General features: G+C 42.6%; 1 protein-coding gene across 1 annotated transcript; it reads left to right on the forward strand.

The window, feature by feature from the left end:
* The first annotated feature begins 17,105 nt into the window (after positions 1-17,105).
* On the forward strand, positions 17,106-19,466 carry LOC147887937 (uncharacterized). The gene is made up of 2 exons (XM_087394000.1): positions 17,106-17,571; positions 17,670-19,466. Exons 1-2 carry the CDS (start codon positions 17,128-17,130, stop codon positions 18,693-18,695), a joined length of 1,470 nt encoding a protein of 489 aa, XP_087250126.1. The 5' UTR covers positions 17,106-17,127; the 3' UTR covers positions 18,696-19,466.
* Positions 19,467-19,701: the final 235 nt, after the last annotated feature.

A 19,701-nucleotide genomic window follows, 5' to 3' on the forward strand; every position in this document is an offset into this window, starting at 1 on the left:
TGAGCACCTCATATCTTTCATCTAACTTTTCCATAGGCCAGCATCATCAAATCCTCATCATCAAAACCACCTCCTGATCCTTTGCAGCATACCCAACACATAAAATGAATTAAGATAAAATTCATTTGCTACATTTTGCGATTTGACATGTACTCTAGCTATAGACTAGTGCCACCATAGAGGAGATCCAACTCCACCAAGCCAAGTCAATCATTTCCATTACCCGATTAGTTCCCACTAGCATTAGTCCCATCGAATCTATCATCGGTATACACATTCACACACTGACACCAATTCAGTTCTCTTGACATTTGGCACTTGAGCACCTCAGTGTGACACTTGGCAATGATCTTCCTCTCAGTTTCAGGATGGTTGCATTCTTCTTTCACGCACATATGCCACCCATGTACAGTCATTTTCATTGACTATTTTTGGCATTGGTTCCATACACATACACATCAGCATTGTACAACCTCTTGGCTACTCCTGACACGTAGTTGTCACCATTATGTTACAGGTGTGATCCTTGGCACATCGTAGTTCTCACATGACTTGGTTTTGACATTTTAGCATAAGCCCCCAAGTGGCACTTCTCACATAGTGTTCTCATGGGTAGACACTCTCGCCGGTACATGGGTAAGCCTCTTGCACAGAGCACCAGACCGCCTCCGTCATGGAGTTATTCTCATCACACAAATGATGATACACTAGTCATGACTCCGGATGAGATCCATGAGTGGAAAGAGAACCTTCTTCGACCATTTATTGCCACAAGATATGTACGAGTCTATGATGTTGACTCAAGCATCATTGGCCTTGACAGATCAAATGCAGATGCTTCAAATGTTAGCATGAATCAGCCCGCAGTTTCTGATCATGCACATTCCTTGGTAAGCCCTCAGCATGAGGCACACTTCTTGGTAAGCCCTCAGCATGAGTCACATTCAGCAATAAGCCATTAGCATGAGGCATATTTGACGGTAAGTCCTCAGTACGAGGCAGTCTCATCTACATTAGTGTAGACTGATTCTAGTGATGTACAACCATCACATTTATGCATGGATCCGACTCCATCTTTTTCCACAGATGCAAATACTTAGCATGAGTTCATTGATCATGCAGATTTATAGCAGGTAAGTCCTCAATACGAGGCACTCACATCTTTTGCACATGCAGAGATTTATGCCCCAGCGCATTCTGCTCCTCAGGTGATTCCATTCCAGCATCCATCATTGATGCTTTCAACTCTGACACGAAGCATACCATGGGTGTAGTTCCCTTCAGTAGTTTTGATCAATAGATCAATCTTCAGGACATTCCAGCATCGGCTCACTCATGCCGCATTGCATCCTTGAATCCAGTTTTTATCGCCACTTTTTTCGATCAGCAGATCATTCCTCAGGACGAGGATACCTATGCATTAGTGCGATTTTTCCCCAGTGCAGTGGACATTATCAAGTTCAGCCATAGCACAACCTAGGGAGACTCAGTGTTTCATCATGCACTTATGGCTGTCATATACAGTCCATACTTGATGCATATCAGTGGTTGGATCCATGACTACAAATTGATCTCTACATCAGCATTCGGCACCGCACTTTGACATGGTATCAGAGCTTAGGTCTTGCTCTCATAGCTTAGTTTTTTAGTTCATTGTCTTTTCATCAAGATTTCTCATGTTCTTCTCGTTCTTTGAGATCAAAATCTTGAGAATGCGCTTCCTAGAGTGTCTAAAATTTAATTCTTAAAACTTGAAAGTTTAAATACAAATTAGAAACTTATTGTGAAAGAAAAATAATAATGAATACATATACAAGATGCTAGAGTACATTTCCATAAAGTTCAAACAATGGGATATTGGTGAGTAAATACAAAAATGACTTGTATCATTGCATAAATACATGCCTCCAAGAATTGTACATATTTTCAATTTGTTTATGCCCATCCATGATGGGGGTGTGGTAATGGTGAAGCAATGTGGAAGTGCTTCGATTGATCTACAATCCACAAAGTTTCATCATCATTGGCATGCTGGATGGGTTTTTTTTTTTTTTGGGTAGAAAAAAAGTTTGTATTATATTATATCATCATCATAAATATTCACAGTACATGTTCTTTAGCATAGAACAGCCAACCTCCATGGGGAGAAGTTTATTTGACAAAACATTCCTGATAGACACTCATGAGATTGAGGGCTTCTGAGTTTGTCATAGCAGCAGAGTTAGAAGAGAGGCACATATGAATCATCTGTATCATGGTTTACAGCAAAGAGTTCTTTCTTCCCTATCCCCACTCTGCATTGTCAAGATCAATAATGCATAAAGCTGTAAGGGAGGTGCTGGATGGGATTTTCCTTGGCATGCTTCTCTTGATTCCTAGCTTGAATCCACATTGCTAGCCAATTAGCAACATCTTGAATAAGATAACAAGAAATTTGTTTTATATCGTGATTGAACAATTTCTCAAGGATTTGTCAAGTGCCTTCTAGATTTCAGAGACACTTATAAGCACTATCATCCAGCAAGATGGTGTTTTATTCATTGTATTGTGGCTGGCTTGCCCAGAAGGTTGTCAGTTTTTTGTAGAACGTACGTGGATCACAAATACTTGCTCTTTCACACAATCCTCTTATGTGTACAGTGCATGGAACCCATGCCATTGATATGGGAAGTAGCTTTCCAACAATGCCAATGCCTTTTTCAGCATGCAACAAGTCTGGATAAACACATTAAAGTGCAAAAAACACCACTCCAAAAATATTATAGTATCATGTCAAATGAAAAGCTTTATTCACTTCTCTCGTGGTGTTTGCACACTCTTCATATTTTGATAGAATAGAGGTATTTTGTCATGCTTTGTGCTCATAGATGTTAGTAACACACCATTTATGTCTAGAATCAATGATCTCTTGTCCTACGAGGGTGGCTAGGAGTGGATTTGACTTGATTCATGAGCTACAACATCCTCAAATCCTACCACATTGTTTTCAGGTGTAGCATATTCTGTAGGGGCATCATTCCCTATTCCTAACACCTCATGTGGAAGTGCAACTCCTTGTGGACCTAAGATGGCCTAAGCAAATGTGAAAGGAATTCATATTGTAGATCAGCTAGATGCAAAGAGGGCAATATTAGCTACATTGTTTTCTTAAAAGAACACAAAATGGATTTGGTGCAAAAAATCAAAGTCTTTGTTGACCAAAGGGACCAACATAACTCTAGTGACTAACCATCGACACTACTTGGAGCAATGCAACCCAAGTGGGAAGCTTGTGGGCATCACTAGAATGCAAGAAAAGGAGATACAACTTAAATGACGGAATCATTTCTACAATCAATTGATTTTGGCGCAATAACACAAAATTTTTTTCAAACAATAAGGACGTCTATAGGCCATGAATGGGACTCAATAAATACAACAAGCACATCATACTCATGCTTAAAGCAATGTAGGTATGCACATAGTCAAACCTACAATTCTATCTGCTACTATCTTTTTCATCCCCCAAAACATCATGCTGGTTTCTTTTATTTTCTTCATTGTAAACTTGAAGAGAGAGAGAGAGAGAGAGAGAGAGAAGAAGAAGAAGAAGAAGAAGAAATTTTTATTTATAAGTGACAAGCCCCATGGTTGAAAGAGCAAGCTATCTTAATATGCCATCCAACAACCTTAAAGTTGTTTTAGACCAACCACCACTGGGCTACTTTATGCCAACCATCAGGCTAGCTAAAATCATGATAGTAGATTGCACCATTGGTTGGGTTTAGGAATTAGCCTAGTGGTTTAAGCACAACCCTACTGGTTAGAACAATAAGCTTGGTGGCACTTGGCAAACTATCTTGATGGTTGGATTAGTAATAAAACAATTTAACCCTTCAAGCTAGCATGTTAATTTAAGGGCCAATTTGGTGGTTGGAACAATTGATGAAAGTATTTTGCATGTTTTCGTTGGATGAGACAAATCTATACTTGAGATTTATGGCTAAGAACCGTGATGTATGTATTCACTAAAATAACTTTGATCATTGCAAATGTCGATATGTTAAACTATTCAAAGACAAAAATGTGTATTGGTGCAAATGTGCATGTAACTCTAACCTAGCCTAAACAGATTTGAATGACTTGATATGTGTTCATCTTGGAGCATTGCTACACAGAGATAAATTCCCATATCTCCCAAGTGACTATCCCTTCTGCCACTTGGATCCTCATAATGTGTTGCAAGGGCAAGGACGTTTTATAGCATAAGATCTAGTGGTAGCTAGTTCAAGGTGAAATCCCATAGCATGGTGTAAAAGGAAAAAAAAATACCCAATTGAATTTAGGGTGGACAACCCTATTGGCAGAAAATGGAGAAAATTGAAATGATTGATGTTGAAAGAAGAGATGGATGTTATCATATAAGACCACCTTAACCATAGGATCTTCCTATCCATCCAATGCATAGTACTGCTTGCAATTAGATGATTTCTCTGTATCACCACCGTAATTCTCTTTGGTTCAAATTTGATGGGGTTTCTCCTATTTAACCAATCGCTATGTCTTGGGCTTCCTTGGCTTGGTCCTTTTAGCACTTGTTCTATGTTCATTCTTTTTATTTGCTTCCTCGGTGCTTGTGTCTCTCTCTATGCTTTGTCTCCTTTGTGAAATGCCGATGCATTCTTGTCTATTGACCTTGAGGCTTTGCTTTTGCGTTGCTTCTAATCTTTATCAAAGGACTTGCATGTCACTATATCAACCTTGTGTTCTCATCTTCCAATCTCCTTGCCTTTTATTTGATGGTCCCCAATGTATTGAAATTCTTGGTGACATGCACATTAGGTCGAGGGATTGCCAAATCGTAATAATGAAGATATCACAGTATGCATCAAGGTCCTCTTGTGTTGCAATCCTTACATTGATATGGGGTAGTAGCGGCATTGGCATATCATAGGGTATCCATTCTTCTACGGGGAAGATAGTTGAGGGTCCCTCTCTAGTGGCTTCGACTAGTGGCCCTCTCTACTTTGAAGGGCATACTTTTGCTTTCTTCCTAGGTTTTTATGGCTAGGGTATCCCTTTTCATTGGGCTTTAGTGGCTTGAGATGCTCCGGATCTTGTTTTAGTTATGGGTATTGCTCCTTTAGTTTGGCTAAGTGGTGAATTGCTCCAAATATTTGGGCGATTCATTGAATAGCCCTTCAAGAATGTTTACAATCATGGATATATATAAAAAATCCTAGTGAAAGTTTATTGAGTTATTTTATCTAGTTTCACAATATTGAGAGGTATTGCTCCTTTAGTTTGGCTGTGGTGAATTGCTCCAAATATTTGGGAGATTCATTAAATAGCCCTTCAAGAATGTTTACAATCATGGATATACATAAAAAATCCTGGCGAAATTTTATTGACTTATTTTCTCTAGTTTCACAATATTGAGAGAATATAGTATATTTTGTTTGGAATTTTGAAGTAAAAGATGTAAATCCTGACAAAACTTTAAAATTTTCACAAAAAACTTTCAAATCTTGGCAAATGTTTCAAACATTTATTTTTATTGGGCATACAAACTTTTGACACCAAGATAAAAGTTTCTCTTCTTAACGAAACTAACGTGAAAGAATCATCCATGTTTACTGAGAGTGCTCTCAACGGAAGCAAGAACGGAAGAGGGAGAGAGAGAGACAAAGAGCCACACAAGTTTTGGTGGGTGCAGAACCACCCTAATCTTTTTTTTCATTCATTTATATATGTGTTTGAGTATTGTACATAACTAGGGTTAAGGCACAGTGACCTTTAACCCCCACAACCTCCCACTTAAAGGACAATGTGCCTTTAAGGGAGAACAACCAGTGAGCATACTATCCAATGCCCATCAATACACGACAATACTCAAACCGCTGGACTAGGTAGACTCTTCGTCAGCATATCTGCAGGGTTATCATCTGTATGAACCTTGACAAGCTCTATGTGTTTGTTCTCAAGTACCTCCCTGATGAAATGGTACCTGACCTCAATGTGTTTGGTCTTTGCATGAAAGACTGGATTCCGTGCTAGCTGAATAGCACTCATGGAATCACTATGCAATGTCGGTACACCTGTATGAATCCCCAAATCTCCCACTAGCCGATCAAGCCATATAGCCTCCTTGCAACCCTCTGTGGCTGCAACATACTCAGCCTCTGTGGTAGACAAAGCCACGCACTTCTGTGCACGAGACATCCACGACACTGCACCACCTGCAAAGGTGAACACATAACCAGAAGTGGATCTCCTACTATCCACATGCCCTGCATAGTCTGAATCTGTGTACCCAAGTACACGCATGTCTCCTTTATCAAAGCAAATGCACATCTCCTTGGTACCCTTCATGTACCTCATGATGCACTTAACTGCCTCCCAGTGCCTCTTTCCTGGATTAGCCATATACCGGCTAACAACTCCCACTGCAAATGCAATGTCTGGTCTAGTAGCTATCATAGCATACATAAGACTCCCAACTGCTGATGCATAAGGAACCTTGGCCATCATGGCCCTTTCCTCATCTGATTTGGGACTATCTGTATGACTCTGTTTCACATATGGAGGCAATGGAGTACTCACTGCCTTCCCCCCCTCCATATTGAAACGCTGCAATACTTTTGTAACATACTCTTTTTGTGAAAGCCAAAGGAGTTTCCTACTCCGATCACGCGTGATGCGCATACCAAGAATATGACCTGCAAATCCCAAATCCTTCATATCAAAGGCCTCATGCAACTTGGCCTTTAATGCATCTAGCTCATAAGTATTCTTGCTAGCCAATAGCATATCATCCACATATATTGCCAGGATTATCAGGCTATTATCCTTAGCCCTTTTAGCGTAGAGGCAGTGATCAATTTCACTCCTTCTAAAACCCTGGGACCGAATGAAAGCATCAAACTTCTGATACCATTCTCTAGGTGCTTGCTTAAGACCATAGAGACTCTTCTTCAGCTTGCAAACTAAATGCTCTTTGCCCTTTTCTTCAAAGCCTTCCGGCTGCACCATGTAAATTTCCTCATGCAAATCCCCATGCAAGAAAGCTGTCTTGACATCCATTTGCATAAGCTCCATATCCTCTACTGCCACTAGTCCAAGGATGCATCTAAGTGTGGTCATCTTCACAACCGGAGAGAATATCTCATCAAAGTCCACACCCTTCTCTTGCTTGAACCCTTTAGCAACCAAACGGGCCTTGTACCTAGGCACATCATCACCTGTGACCTTCATTTTGTAGACCCATTTACATGGCAATGCTTTCTTTCCATGTGGCAAAGAAACCAAGTCCCAAGTCTTATTCTTCATAAGTGAACTCATCTCTGATTGCATAGCATACTCCCACTTGCGTTGATCCTCACGCATCATAGCCTCTTTGTAGCAAGAAGGCTCCCCGCAATCAGTAAGCATCACATAGTCTACCCCTGGAACAAACCTATCAGGCGGTCTAGACACTCTAGATGATCTTCTCAAGGGCATTTCAGCTTGCTGTCCCATTTGCATATCAGCCACATTTGGCTCATCATTTCCACCAATAGATGATCCATCATCTACCCTTGATTGTATACCTGTGGGAGTACTTGGTTGTACCATTTCTTGCACATTTGGTGCATGGACAGCTTGCTGCCTATCAACATATGCAGGTGGATTCACATCCTGGAAAGTGATTCTCCTCATTTCCACATCCCTCATGGGTGCCTTATGCATCTTCTTCTCATTGAAGACCACATCATGGCTGCGTATGATCTTCTTTGCTTCTGGATCCCAGAGACGATAGCCCATCTCTCCACTTTCACCATAACCTAGAAAGATGCATTTCCTAGACTTAGGATCTAGCTTCTTTCGAAGCTCTTTTGGCACATGTGCATATGCCTCACACCCAAATATATGCAAATGAGAGTAAGAGGGCTTCTTGCCACTCCATGCCTCTTCAGGAATACCACCATCCAAACTCTTACTAGGTGATCTATTGATCACATGCACTGCAGTCTTCATTGCCTCAGCCCAAAAACCACCAGAAAGACTTGCATTGGAAAGCATGCATTGCAACCTTTCTTGAATGGTACGATTCATCTTTTCTGCAACTGGATTTTGCTCTGGAGTACGAGGGGATGTGAGCTCCCTCTTAATCCCACGAGTATCACAGAAATGCTGAAAGTCATGAGAGAGATACTCTCCACCATTGTCAGTCCGTAGGCATTTAAGCATTCTACCTGACTGATTCTCAACCAAGGCCAACCATTTCTGAAATACCTGGAACACATCACTCTTCCGAGCTATAGCATAAGCCCACACTTTCCTAGTTGCATCATCAATGAATGTCACATAGTATTCAGCCCCGCCTAATGACCGTGTAGGCATGGGACCACATACGTCTAAATGCACCAAATCAAGCATTTCAAACTCTTTCTTTCCCCTTCTTTTATGGGCTGATTTAGTCTGCTTCCCATAGAGACAGTGCTCACAAAATTCAAAATCAGAGAAACTCAAATGCGGTACATAACCCAAACGGCATAAGAGTTTCATTCCATTCTGGCTCATGTGCCCCAACCTGCAATGCCATAGAGAAGTGCTTGGCTGCTCGGTTATTGCAACAACATGATCAAATACCCCTGATACATGTAAGGGATACAAAGTCCCACACTTGGCACCCCTGGCCAAAAGCATAGAGCCCTTTTGAATTTTCCAACTCTGAAAGCCAAAAGTGGTGTGAAAACCAGCATCATCTAGCTGACCCACTGAAATAAGACTCTTGGTCAGCTTAGGCACATGTCTCACATGTTTCAAAACAAATGCAGACCCATTTGCAAAAGAAAACTTTATGTCACCTGCACCCACTATGTCACATGCATAGTCATTTCCAAGATGCACACAACCTGTCTTTCCACTATCATAAGTGGAGAACCATTCCCTATGGGGAGTAACATGGAATGAAGCACCAGAATCCAAAATCCAATCCTGGGAATATGCATCATCTGAAGTGGTAAGCAACTCTGCAGATAAACTAGACATGAAGAGAACGTCATTGTCACTATCATGTGTGACTGCATTGATCTCCTCGATCTTCACTTTTCCTTTGTCCTCCCTTGGACTCTCTTCCTTTTGATTTGCACCCCAATTTGCATTCTTTTTCTTATCCTTTTGCTCTCTCTTTTCAGCTTGTAGCAATCCTTTTTCATATGGCCCTTCTTGCCACAATGGTAACACTCAATGTTTCGTGCCTTGGATTTGCTACGAGACTTCCCTCTTTCTTGGGACTTCCCCCTGAACTGTGATCTGCCCCTTTGCACATTTAAGGCTGCATCCTGCTTGTTGCCATCCATAGACTTCCGTCTAATCTCCTCGGCCAACAAGCTACCCACAACATCATCAAATTTCAGTACTCCACCAGGTGCAGAGTTACTGACAGCTGTACGGAAGGTATCCCATGAGGATGGTAATGAACATAAGAGAAATATTGCCTTAGTCTCCGCATCAAAATTCATTTTCTGAGCCTGAAGCTGGCTGAAAATAATATTGAATTCATTCAAATGAGAAGCAATGGAGACCCCTTCCTTCATCTGCAGCTCAAACAACCTCTTCATGAGGTAAACTTTATTAGAGGCAGTTTCCTTTTCATAAGTGGCACACAGTTTCCTCCACAAATCTTCTGTAGTCTGCTCATTTACTACTGTGAAATAAACTGACTCTGCAAGATGAAGTCTAATAGTAGACTTTGCTAATGCATCCAACTCATTCCAATCATCCTCAGACATATCCGCAGGCTTAGCTTCAATACCTGCCAAGGGTTTAATCTGCTTCTTTTGAATAAGCACATCCCTTATCTGTTCTTTCCACAAAGAAAAGTTTGTCCCATCAAACTTTTTGATGCTGAAAAACTCCTTTTCAGGCATGGAAGAGGATGCCATGATGCAAATAAAGCAAAATCCCAAATGCTAGTGCCTGCAAGAGAGAATCACACCAAATACCAGGTGCACCCAAATGTGTATGCCACAATAGAGTGAAATATCACCAAAACTCAAAACTCAAAGCATCTGACTCATGTGCATATACTATGCATCCATATGAGCAAATCTGGCCCAAAAGAAAATGCCAATAAGTGCCAAATGACTCAAGCATAAACACTGTCCACTGGCATATGCATCAATAATGTCTCATCCAAGAGAGCATAGCACTATCAGTGCATCACCTGCAATGTGTCAAAGCTGTCCCTCAGCTTAAAATAGCATCCATGTGCAAAGCGTCCATAAAAAATAGCATCCCACAAGGCAATTTAGGCCTATCAGCGCATCCAACAAGGACCGTAATGCATCCAAATGGCCTATAAATCATCCACTACAACCCAATGCATACCACGAATGAGCGCACATTGCTCAAACTGCAACCAGAGTGATTTGCATAAGGTATGCTCAAGAAATCATAGTCCCACGGTAATGAGCGCTACTGAAAATAGAACCTGAGATGCTTCAAAAACATGGGCGCCATTGCATAATCGGACTCAGCAAGAAAATCTGCAAATATCTCTCTTCTGCCAGAACTCCAAAATCCCAACCGATGAATGAGAAATGGGAGTCAACACTTATCCACTGCCATGTGGCATAAATCTAAGGTTTCAAAACCTTAGCATGAAAAATGCATAACAGAGAGACGAAATCGAATACACAGAGATTTATAACTCTGAAAATCCTCCACCGAATCACGCAAGAACTGATAGGTAAGGGTTTTTGGGCGTCCGGAACGCAATGGGACAGACGGTTTTGGAAACCGTGGCCTCAATCACTGGGTCCAACACACGGACTGAAAAACGTTTTTGGAAACAGAGCTATCTGTAAACTCCACCGGAGTGCGAATGATGAGCAACATAGAAGTTTTAGGACCTCCTGAGTCCACCAAAACTGACAGATCTGCAAATGGTTGCTCCAAACTTGAGTTCCAACACCCGGGCAAAAAACGCAGGAATTGACACAGTGAGTCAGAAATCCACTGAAATGATCTCAGATTCAAGAATGAAGGTGTTTCCAAGCTCCTGAAGTAATGTGGACACCAAAAGCAAGCAATAGTTGCCTCCACAAGTCAATACGGAGTCTCTGTCATCGAACGGAACAGGGAAAAGCTCAAAAAACGACTTTTTCTTTGAAAGCTCTTAACAGGCTCTCAAAACCACTTCGTAAAGCCAAAGTGACTTTTCCAAAGGCTCCTCCAAGGTCTCTGCACACTCGGATGCAAGTAAAGTCACCCACAAAGCTTCCCACAAAGCTTCTCCTTCCTCCCACAGAGCTGCTGAGCTTCAAAGCATTCACGCACGCTCAGCTAGATCACCCGGGCTCTGATACCAGTTGAGAGTGCTCTCAACGGAAGCAAGAACGGAAGAGGGAGAGAGAGAGACAAAGAGCCACACAAGTTTTGGTGGGTGCAGAACCACCCTAATCTTCTTTTTCATTCATTTATATATGTGTTTGAGTATTGTACATAACTAGGGTTAAGGCACAGTGACCTTTAACCCCCACATTTACAATCATAGATGGTAGTAAGTTTTGATTCTCCTCACCACTGCCTACCAAAGGGCATAGTACCCCAATTCATCCTAATTTTTTGATTCCCTAACTTGGGATACTTGGTCATTTATTTGTGAAGTCATTATCTTCTCTCGATTTATTGTTGCTCCTTAAGTCACTTTTAAAACCTTTGGCACTAGCATTTAAGTCATACAATGAGTGTCCAATGTCTTTTGTTGTATTCTTTTAATTAGAAACCCAAAGAAACTATTTGCAGCCGCATGCTTTACTTTTATGGTGATGTACCCTTGGTCATGCAACCATTCATCTTTGCTAAATAGCTCATTGCAAACAATTGTGCAAGGGTTGATGGAGCCAATCTCCATGTTGGGGAGCTTTGAGACTATAGAGCCACTTTGGGTTTGTTGATTATTTCCTCTTGGGCCCTCACCTTGAAGGTATTCATTTGTTTATCATAGGAGATTGATTGCTTTGAGGGATATATCCCAATCAAGAGCCCATTCCAAAGGAGCTCAAAGAATTTCTTCAACCCTATGAGACTTAGCTAGTTAAGAGTTGCACTGGCCATTGTCAAATCGGTGCTGCATTGAGTTTTGGCCCCTTGGACTCATTCAACTTTTTCTTCTTTGGGGTTGGCGCCTTGTTCTTTTTATTGCCTTTTGTTTTAGGTGATTGGATGCCATTTGCTATGATGTTTGGAAGCTAGGGGTTTGGGATTGGGTTTTGAAGCTATGGAAGCAAGAGAGTGTAGTTTGCACAATGCTTGAATGAGAAAAGTGATCTCAAGTCTTTTGGAGGGCTTATGCACTGGGGGCATTTAGGGTATGTTGCCCCAATGACCTATCACTGGGGGCATTTAGGGTATGCTTCCCCAATGACCTAGCAATTGTCATATCATTGCTCCCTTCATGCCTCTCCTTTCCATCATGAGGTCCTCCCTTATTGTGGGATTGTGGCCACTTAATGTTGTATTTGACTGGGAGTTCATGACCCATTTTGGAGCCACTCCTTCTATCATGATCTCACCTAATTGCATTAACCCTTATTTGACATGTAAGGGCTCTTTGGGGACTCGTGTTCATGAGGTGACATCAGTGAATTTTGCACAAATGAAATAGGCTTGTGGCAAAAACAATTTGATTTTCATCCCATTAATTCACGTTGGCAATTTGTTTCCTTCCAAATCTTCCATAATGGCATTCACATGATCAAGCCACTTCTTGATTTACACAACTTTGTTAGAAAAGTAGGGAGAGAGAGGAGTACACACAACAACTTTGTAACTGTATGACTAATTATATTTTACTTAATTACGAACAAGGAAAAGAGTTATTATACACAATGACTAGGGCTAGGTCCCTTGAACCATATTGTCCAATTGGGACTGCAAGTTTCTTAAGACCAACAAACTTGCATAATTCCATGCAATTTTCTCAAGAATCAACAAACTTGCATGGTTTCATGGAGTTTCACATATTAAGACATGGACACTTTTGTGCAAGTTTCACGGATCTAACAGTGTGATCTACAAGTTTCTCAACTTCCTCTTTTAAGTTCAAAAGTGAGCATAGCTTCATGAATCACTCACTCAACTCCTTAAATCATTCATAGCTTCATAGATATCTGCGTCACTCAACTCGTTACAGCATTCCTAGGTGTTCAAAAGTGGGGAAGCATGACGAAGCATAACACTTGTGAGATTCACAATAGAACTTGTGTGTTGTTAGTCTCGAGGCATTACTCACTCCATGATGGTCTTGGGGTCACTGCTTATTTTTTGGAAACCTGGCCTTTCAAGTCATTATATGCCCATGGAGTCTGCTTCATTAAATACTCATGATGTAAATAGGTTACATACCACATTCGTAAAATAATCTTGCCATGTTAACATCGTTTGGGTGGTTGGGAAAGTGATGTAGCATCCTTTGAGAGGTTGTCATCAACATACAAAGAGGCTTCTTTGATCAGGTGAATGAGATTACCAGTATGAAAGGCGCTTCATCATATGGTTGAGACCTATTTTGAGGGCCTTCACAAACTGCGTAGGTGCCCCCATAATCACTCTAATCAACCAAGGAAAACACATAAAAGAAATGTTGTGCAATGTATGCTTTGAACACTACCCCCTTGAATGCAACACCTGGAGCCAGTGTTGTTGTGAAGTCATGCCCTTTGTCTACCCATCCACGGGCAATTGATGTTGGCTACCCATGGATGGGCGCCGAATAAATGGGCCACTATTTTGCGCTCCCAGCATTGTAATGCTTTGCAATGTTGCTCTGCATTTCTTCCCCTTGTTGTTTATTGCATTTATGGACATGTTGTTTCTTCTTCATCTTGTTTCACAGGCTCGGGCCAGGTCAGTGCGTTTATAAGCTTCACCCATGACCATTTGCCTGTTCCATTTTCCCAAACAATGGGCACTTGTTGGGCACCTTCTGACGGTCTTTAAAGACCCTTAGAAGCTAGTGCCATACCGAAGCCTGCAGGGACACACAAGCTAATGGGACAGGGTGCTGTTAGATGGAAGGTGTAGCAGCACTCCCTACCTTTTTCCCCACATGAAAACCCGGTTTGCAGCTAGGTATGGATATTGAAATAGGGTTTTAGGAAGGGTGGGAGTTGCATGGTATACTCTATGGGGAGGGGTCATTGGTATGTCACCCTCCTCCCCAATGGAGGCTTGGGGGTACCATGCAGCAAGGGAAGCCCTCTTGAATCCTAGGCATGGGGAGGGCCCCCATTTAGTGCCACCCTCCCTTGAAAGCTGATGTAGGGAGGGATCCGTTAGGGCAGGTTCAGACAGGGCGGTGACCATCTATGGAAAAGGGGCATTTATCGATTTGTAGCAAGCTGATTTGATAGGAGACTTATCTGTTGTGTGAGAATCTTCTTCGACATCACCTCCCACCTAAAAGCACCTATTAACAAAAAAAAGCATTCACAGGCATGAAGGTGTTATGTATTGGATATGGTATCATCTCTATAGCTATGCCATTGGACATGGCATGACGACAGCTATTCTCCCAAAGGGGACTTGGGCACCTCCCCGTGTAAATCGAGCCGTAGGCTACATGAGGTGTAAAGCTGGATTCAAGAGACAAGGGGGGAAGATGGAGATGATGATGAGCAATGGGGGAGGGAGTCTCTTTCCATTTTGTAAAGGTCCCTGGTTGATGGAGATTATATCTTTGCCGTCCATTTGCAAAGTGGCTACATTTACTGCAAATAATTGCATTGTTGAAATCACGTTGTTAGCTTGTGCCACATGGTTGTGGACATGCTTTGCCACATTAGTTTGTCACTCGCACTATGTGCCATCACAGTCGCCCACACATGCGACATGTGACGTGCCATCATGCCATGCGTCAACTCAGACCCTACCATGTCATAGACGAGCCCGCCTCCCATGGGCACACCTCCACATGGAGGGATAATCCAGAGGTGAGGATTCTAGGCTGGAAATTGCTCGGGGACCTACTCGGGGACCAGCTCGTGAGGGTTTTAAGTAAGGGGGGCGAATGAGCTGGATGCCAGGAAATTCCTAGGGGGAAATCTCCTTTTCCCATTATGTCTTCTTCTCAGGTCATAAAAGTCCTCGATTTGGTTAGATCTAATAGCAACGATTATATCTTGGCATATTAGGAATGGGAATCTCCTCTTCCTTGAGTGTGTTCCTTGTTGTGGTGCTCCACCACATGGTGTCGCATCAGCTTGTCACACCCACACCAAGTGCCATCACAGTCGTCGACATACGTCATGTGCCAACATGCCTTGGGTCCCTATCATGTCATAGACGTGCCTGCCTCCTGTGGTTGGGGGGATAATCCATAGTGTGCCATCATAGTCGTCGACACACGTCATGTGCCAACATGCCTTGTGTCCCTATCATGTCATAGACGAGCTTGCTTCCCATGGTTGGGAAGAAGAGAGGACATGTGGTATCTTGGAGGAGAAGAGTTTGCCATGTGTCACAAAGAAGGGGCTCTTGGATGGAGCCTTGGAGAGGGGAGGAGGTGGAAAGACAAGAGGCAGGGAAGGAGGTGGAAAGACAACAGGCAGCTTTGGGAGGAAGGAGGAGATAGAAGGTCAATGGAATTGAGAAGATGGAAGTTCAACTTTGGGAGGAAGGAGGAGATGGAAGGAGATGGAAGTTCAACTTTGGGAGGAAGGAGGAGATGGAAGGTCTCAAAGCCAATCCAAGTATGCAAGGTGAATTGATTAGCCAAAATTTCAAAAGCTAATCCAAGTATGCAAGCAATGATTAGCAATTTAAGAACCGAGCAATGCATGTGCCAAAAGGAGCCTCTCTCTCTCTCTTTTATATATACATGTGTGTGTGTTTTCAGGGGGGGGGGGAGGGGGACTTGCTATATGTATATGTTATCAGAGAGATAACATATACATATAGCAAGTCCCCCTCCCCCCCCCCCCCCTGAAAACACACACACATGTATATATAAAAGAGAGAGAGAGAGAGTCCTCATCACAATCTCATCTTCATGATGTCTAAAGGAACACAATGATACAAAAGAAATTCTTAAAGCCTCCACAAAAAGATCTTAAATTGCGTTTGTTGAGTAAAATTGGGTTACATGAAACTTGCATTTTTGTTTATTGACATTTTAAGATCCTACCTTGAGACCCAGCAGAGCGGGTCTCTGACCTGCCGCTCGTAGATGGGTGATGCAACTCGTTCCCATTATGTCTTCTCCACAGGTGTGTAAGAGGGCCTCCCCTCGTATGCTAGTGGGGCTGAGTGTAGATGAGCAGCCGCACGTTCAGTGCTGCGCCTTCCTCCACAGCACCGCAATGCTCTCCCAGTATTTCGATTTCATGGCATGCTAGCCTAGCATTGCAGTGCCGAAAGATTTTGATGGGTCGTTGGACTTTGTGCTGAGTCTCATTGGCTCAAATAGCATTAACAAGATGAATATCATTCATAAGACCTGCCCGAGATTGAAAAAGAAGACGAATTGAATGTGCAGCATGGAAAAGGGGGTAGAAAGCTGAGAGAGAGAGAGAGAGAGAGAGAGAGAGAGAGAGAGAGAGAGAGAGAGAGAGAGAGGGAGAGAGAGAGAGAGAGAGAGGGGAGGGGGGGGGAAGAAATTAGCAATGAGAGAGGGAGAAAGAGAGAGAGGATTTGAAGCGTTGGTGTGGCTCCACGCGGCAGGAATCCCCTAAAAAAATGAGCTTTTGAAATGCCCATCGGCTTTACTTAGGCCTCCATGTATGGCAGGCCAAAAAAACCATTGTCATACTTTTGAGACATTAGGGCTTGCTTCATGGGAACGCGATGTCATAAGGCTAGTTGAGCAGCTGAAATGCGAGCCCGTCAGCGCTCATAGTCATCGGGGGGAGGCTCTAAAAGGTGATGAAGTGCGATGAAATGTGCATACAAGAGAGAGAGAGAGAGAGAGAGAGAGAGAGAGAGATGGAGGTTGTGATGGTGGGAGATGAAGAGAATGAGCAAAGAGAGAACTTGTTGCTTCCCACCATCACAACCTCCATCTCTCATCTCCGACCATCAAAACTTGTTGCTTCATTCTCTTCAAATGTGCATGAGAGAGAGAGAGAGAGAGAGGAAGATGTACCTAGGAAGTGATGGGAGATGAAGAGAATGAGCAAAGAAGTTCGACTTGTGTGTGAGCTGCGTTGTTGGAGGAGAACCATCTCCAAAACACTCCTTGTGCCTCAGCTTCTTCTTCTTCTTGCTCATCATCTTCATCATCATCAAAAAAACCCTAACATCCTCCCAAGCTTTCTTTCCCACCATCTTCGAGCTTCCTTCAGTTCTAGCTCCCATCATTCTACTTCTAAACATTCCGTCGAAACCGTCTTCTCCCATGTCCTCCACCAGCGTCATCCCCCCCCACCCCCCCACCTCCATCTCTTGCTTCCCATCCTTCAATCCCTTGAATCTTCCCCCAATCCCTCCATCGCCCTCTCCATCCTCTCCCATCACTCTTCCCTCCTCCTCACCCCTGATTGCTGGCATTTCCTCCGCTTGCTCGACCTCCTCCGTCTTGGTCTCCGCCCCCAGCTTGCCCTCCAGGTCCTTTCTTATTTTCTCATTCCTTTTTTCTTCGTGCTTTCCCCACACCTTCATCTAACCCTGCTGTTTTTCTTTTTGGTTGCTACCCCCGCTGACAGGTGTTTGAATGGAAGAGGAAACAGCCCAACGCTGTACTCGACCCTCGAGAGTATACCAAGATGATCAGTCTCGCTGGTAAGCTAGGCCAGCTTAAGACGGCCGATGATCTGTATGAGGAGATGGGACACAGAGGGATTTTTCGGACACTTGAAGTCGAGAATGCATTGATGCTTGCTCATGCGAGGAATTCGGATTGTTCGAAGTCTCTGGACAGTATCCTATGTGCTAGTTCGGAACAGAATGCGCAAAGCTTGGACTCAGCCATAGCTCCTTACAGTAAAATGCGGCACCTGAAATGCCTGGAGGAAACATTTGAGGGAATTGTAGAAGCAGAATTCCGTCCTTCTTTACAAACTTTGAATTGCCTTATGCAAGGGTACGTGCGACTTGGCTTGTGGTGGCGGATGGAGGAGGTTTTTTCCTTGATGAAAAGAATCTCCTGCAAGCCAAATGTCTTCACATTTAGACTTTTAATTAAAGGATATGCAGCGGCAAAGTTACTGGACCGTATGGAGGCAGTATATGAGGAGATGGTGAGACGAGAGCTTTTACTAAGGGGTTCAACAGCAGAGGTCATGGTTGCAGCTTATAAGAAGGCGAGGGATTTTGACAAAATGGAGAAGGTATTGTTTATGATAAAAGCTAAGCGCTCCCGCTCTAAACTGAGAAAGTGCATGCTGAAGGCGCATGGTGCCAATGGTCGGCTGCAAAGTATAGAGGCAATGGCGGACCAATCAATGAGGAACGGAGAGCTTTCATTTTCTCCGAGTGTGGCACAGACAATTATCAAAGCTTACTTCAAGAAAGAAGCCTATGAGAAGATAGATAGGTTCATTGAGGCAGCTGATGCATGTTGTTGGAATTTTAATCGGAGCTTTTACCATACACTGATGTATTTGTACAGCAATGCTGGGCTTTTTGATAAAATGGAGCAGTTCTTCAAGAGGATGCTGGCTTCCGGGTATCGGCCTAGTGCGAGGACATACAGAATATTGTCAAGTGCATACCAAAGAGAGAAAGCATGAGGAAAAGCTGATTGGGTTCTTCACGAACTGAAAGTGGCTGGTTTCTTAAGTAAGTCACTGCTGCGTAGGGAGTATTTTTTGAGTGAGGATTTTGTAAGATCGTCACCTCAGTTGATTTCTACATATTTGCCTTTTGTAGGAGGTAATTTATTATAACAGAAGGCTCAGCTGATCAATGAAGTTGTTAAAAGACGCGAACGTTGGTGGAGGTGTCAATATGGAGTCATCTATGATTCCATGGAAATCTCATTCAAATAAGCTTCTCCATCAATTTGGAGTTCACATTTTAGCATTCTATATGTGATAGTGGTGCATAAGATCCCTCGTTATGCATTGGATGGAATGAGGGCCATAATTGGCTTCTCAAAACCACCTAATCAATCTTGTATAATTAGGCAATTCCCTCTTGTACAGAACTTGATGTCCTGCTGGCATACATACGAAAGTGACCAGCTCTTACTCAAATAGATCTCACTTGATTGTTGTATGTATGTCTTTGGTTTGGTCTGTTCAACTGTCTACTCTTTTGCTAGCCTGGAAGAGCGTGAAGATGTGGCGTCAAAAACTTATCTATGACTGTCGTTTAGGTTGTTTCAAATGCCTTAGTAAATATTTGATGAGGGAAAGCAGCAGGGGAAGGGCTTTGACTGTTTTCTGTTCTTCAGGACAGCTATGGACAACTGTATTGGTATGCCCACAGGGTTTTCAGTTGAACCAATTAATATTTGGCATCTGTTGCAACGAGTGGGTTCCTACAAAGTAGCCAGAAATATATATTGTCTAGTTACGCATTTGGTGTTGATGATTGCTAAAACCTGATAATATCTTCATTTGCAGACAAAGTGACAGGTCCACGTATGGAAAATTGTTATGTACACTTTACTAAAAAAAACAAGGTACTATGGTCTTGCTTTATTGAAATTAGATGTAGTTTATGTAACCTTTGGGAAATGTGCTTGATGGTACTTCAAATTCTCTTATCTTTTATTTTGTTAGCACTGCCTTC

This window comes from Dipteris shenzhenensis, chromosome 22 (genome assembly GCF_047967505.1).
Source record: "Dipteris shenzhenensis isolate YYH24624 ecotype China chromosome 22, Dip_SZ_1.0, whole genome shotgun sequence".
In the NCBI taxonomy this organism is placed as follows: domain Eukaryota; kingdom Viridiplantae; phylum Streptophyta; class Polypodiopsida; order Gleicheniales; family Dipteridaceae; genus Dipteris; species Dipteris shenzhenensis.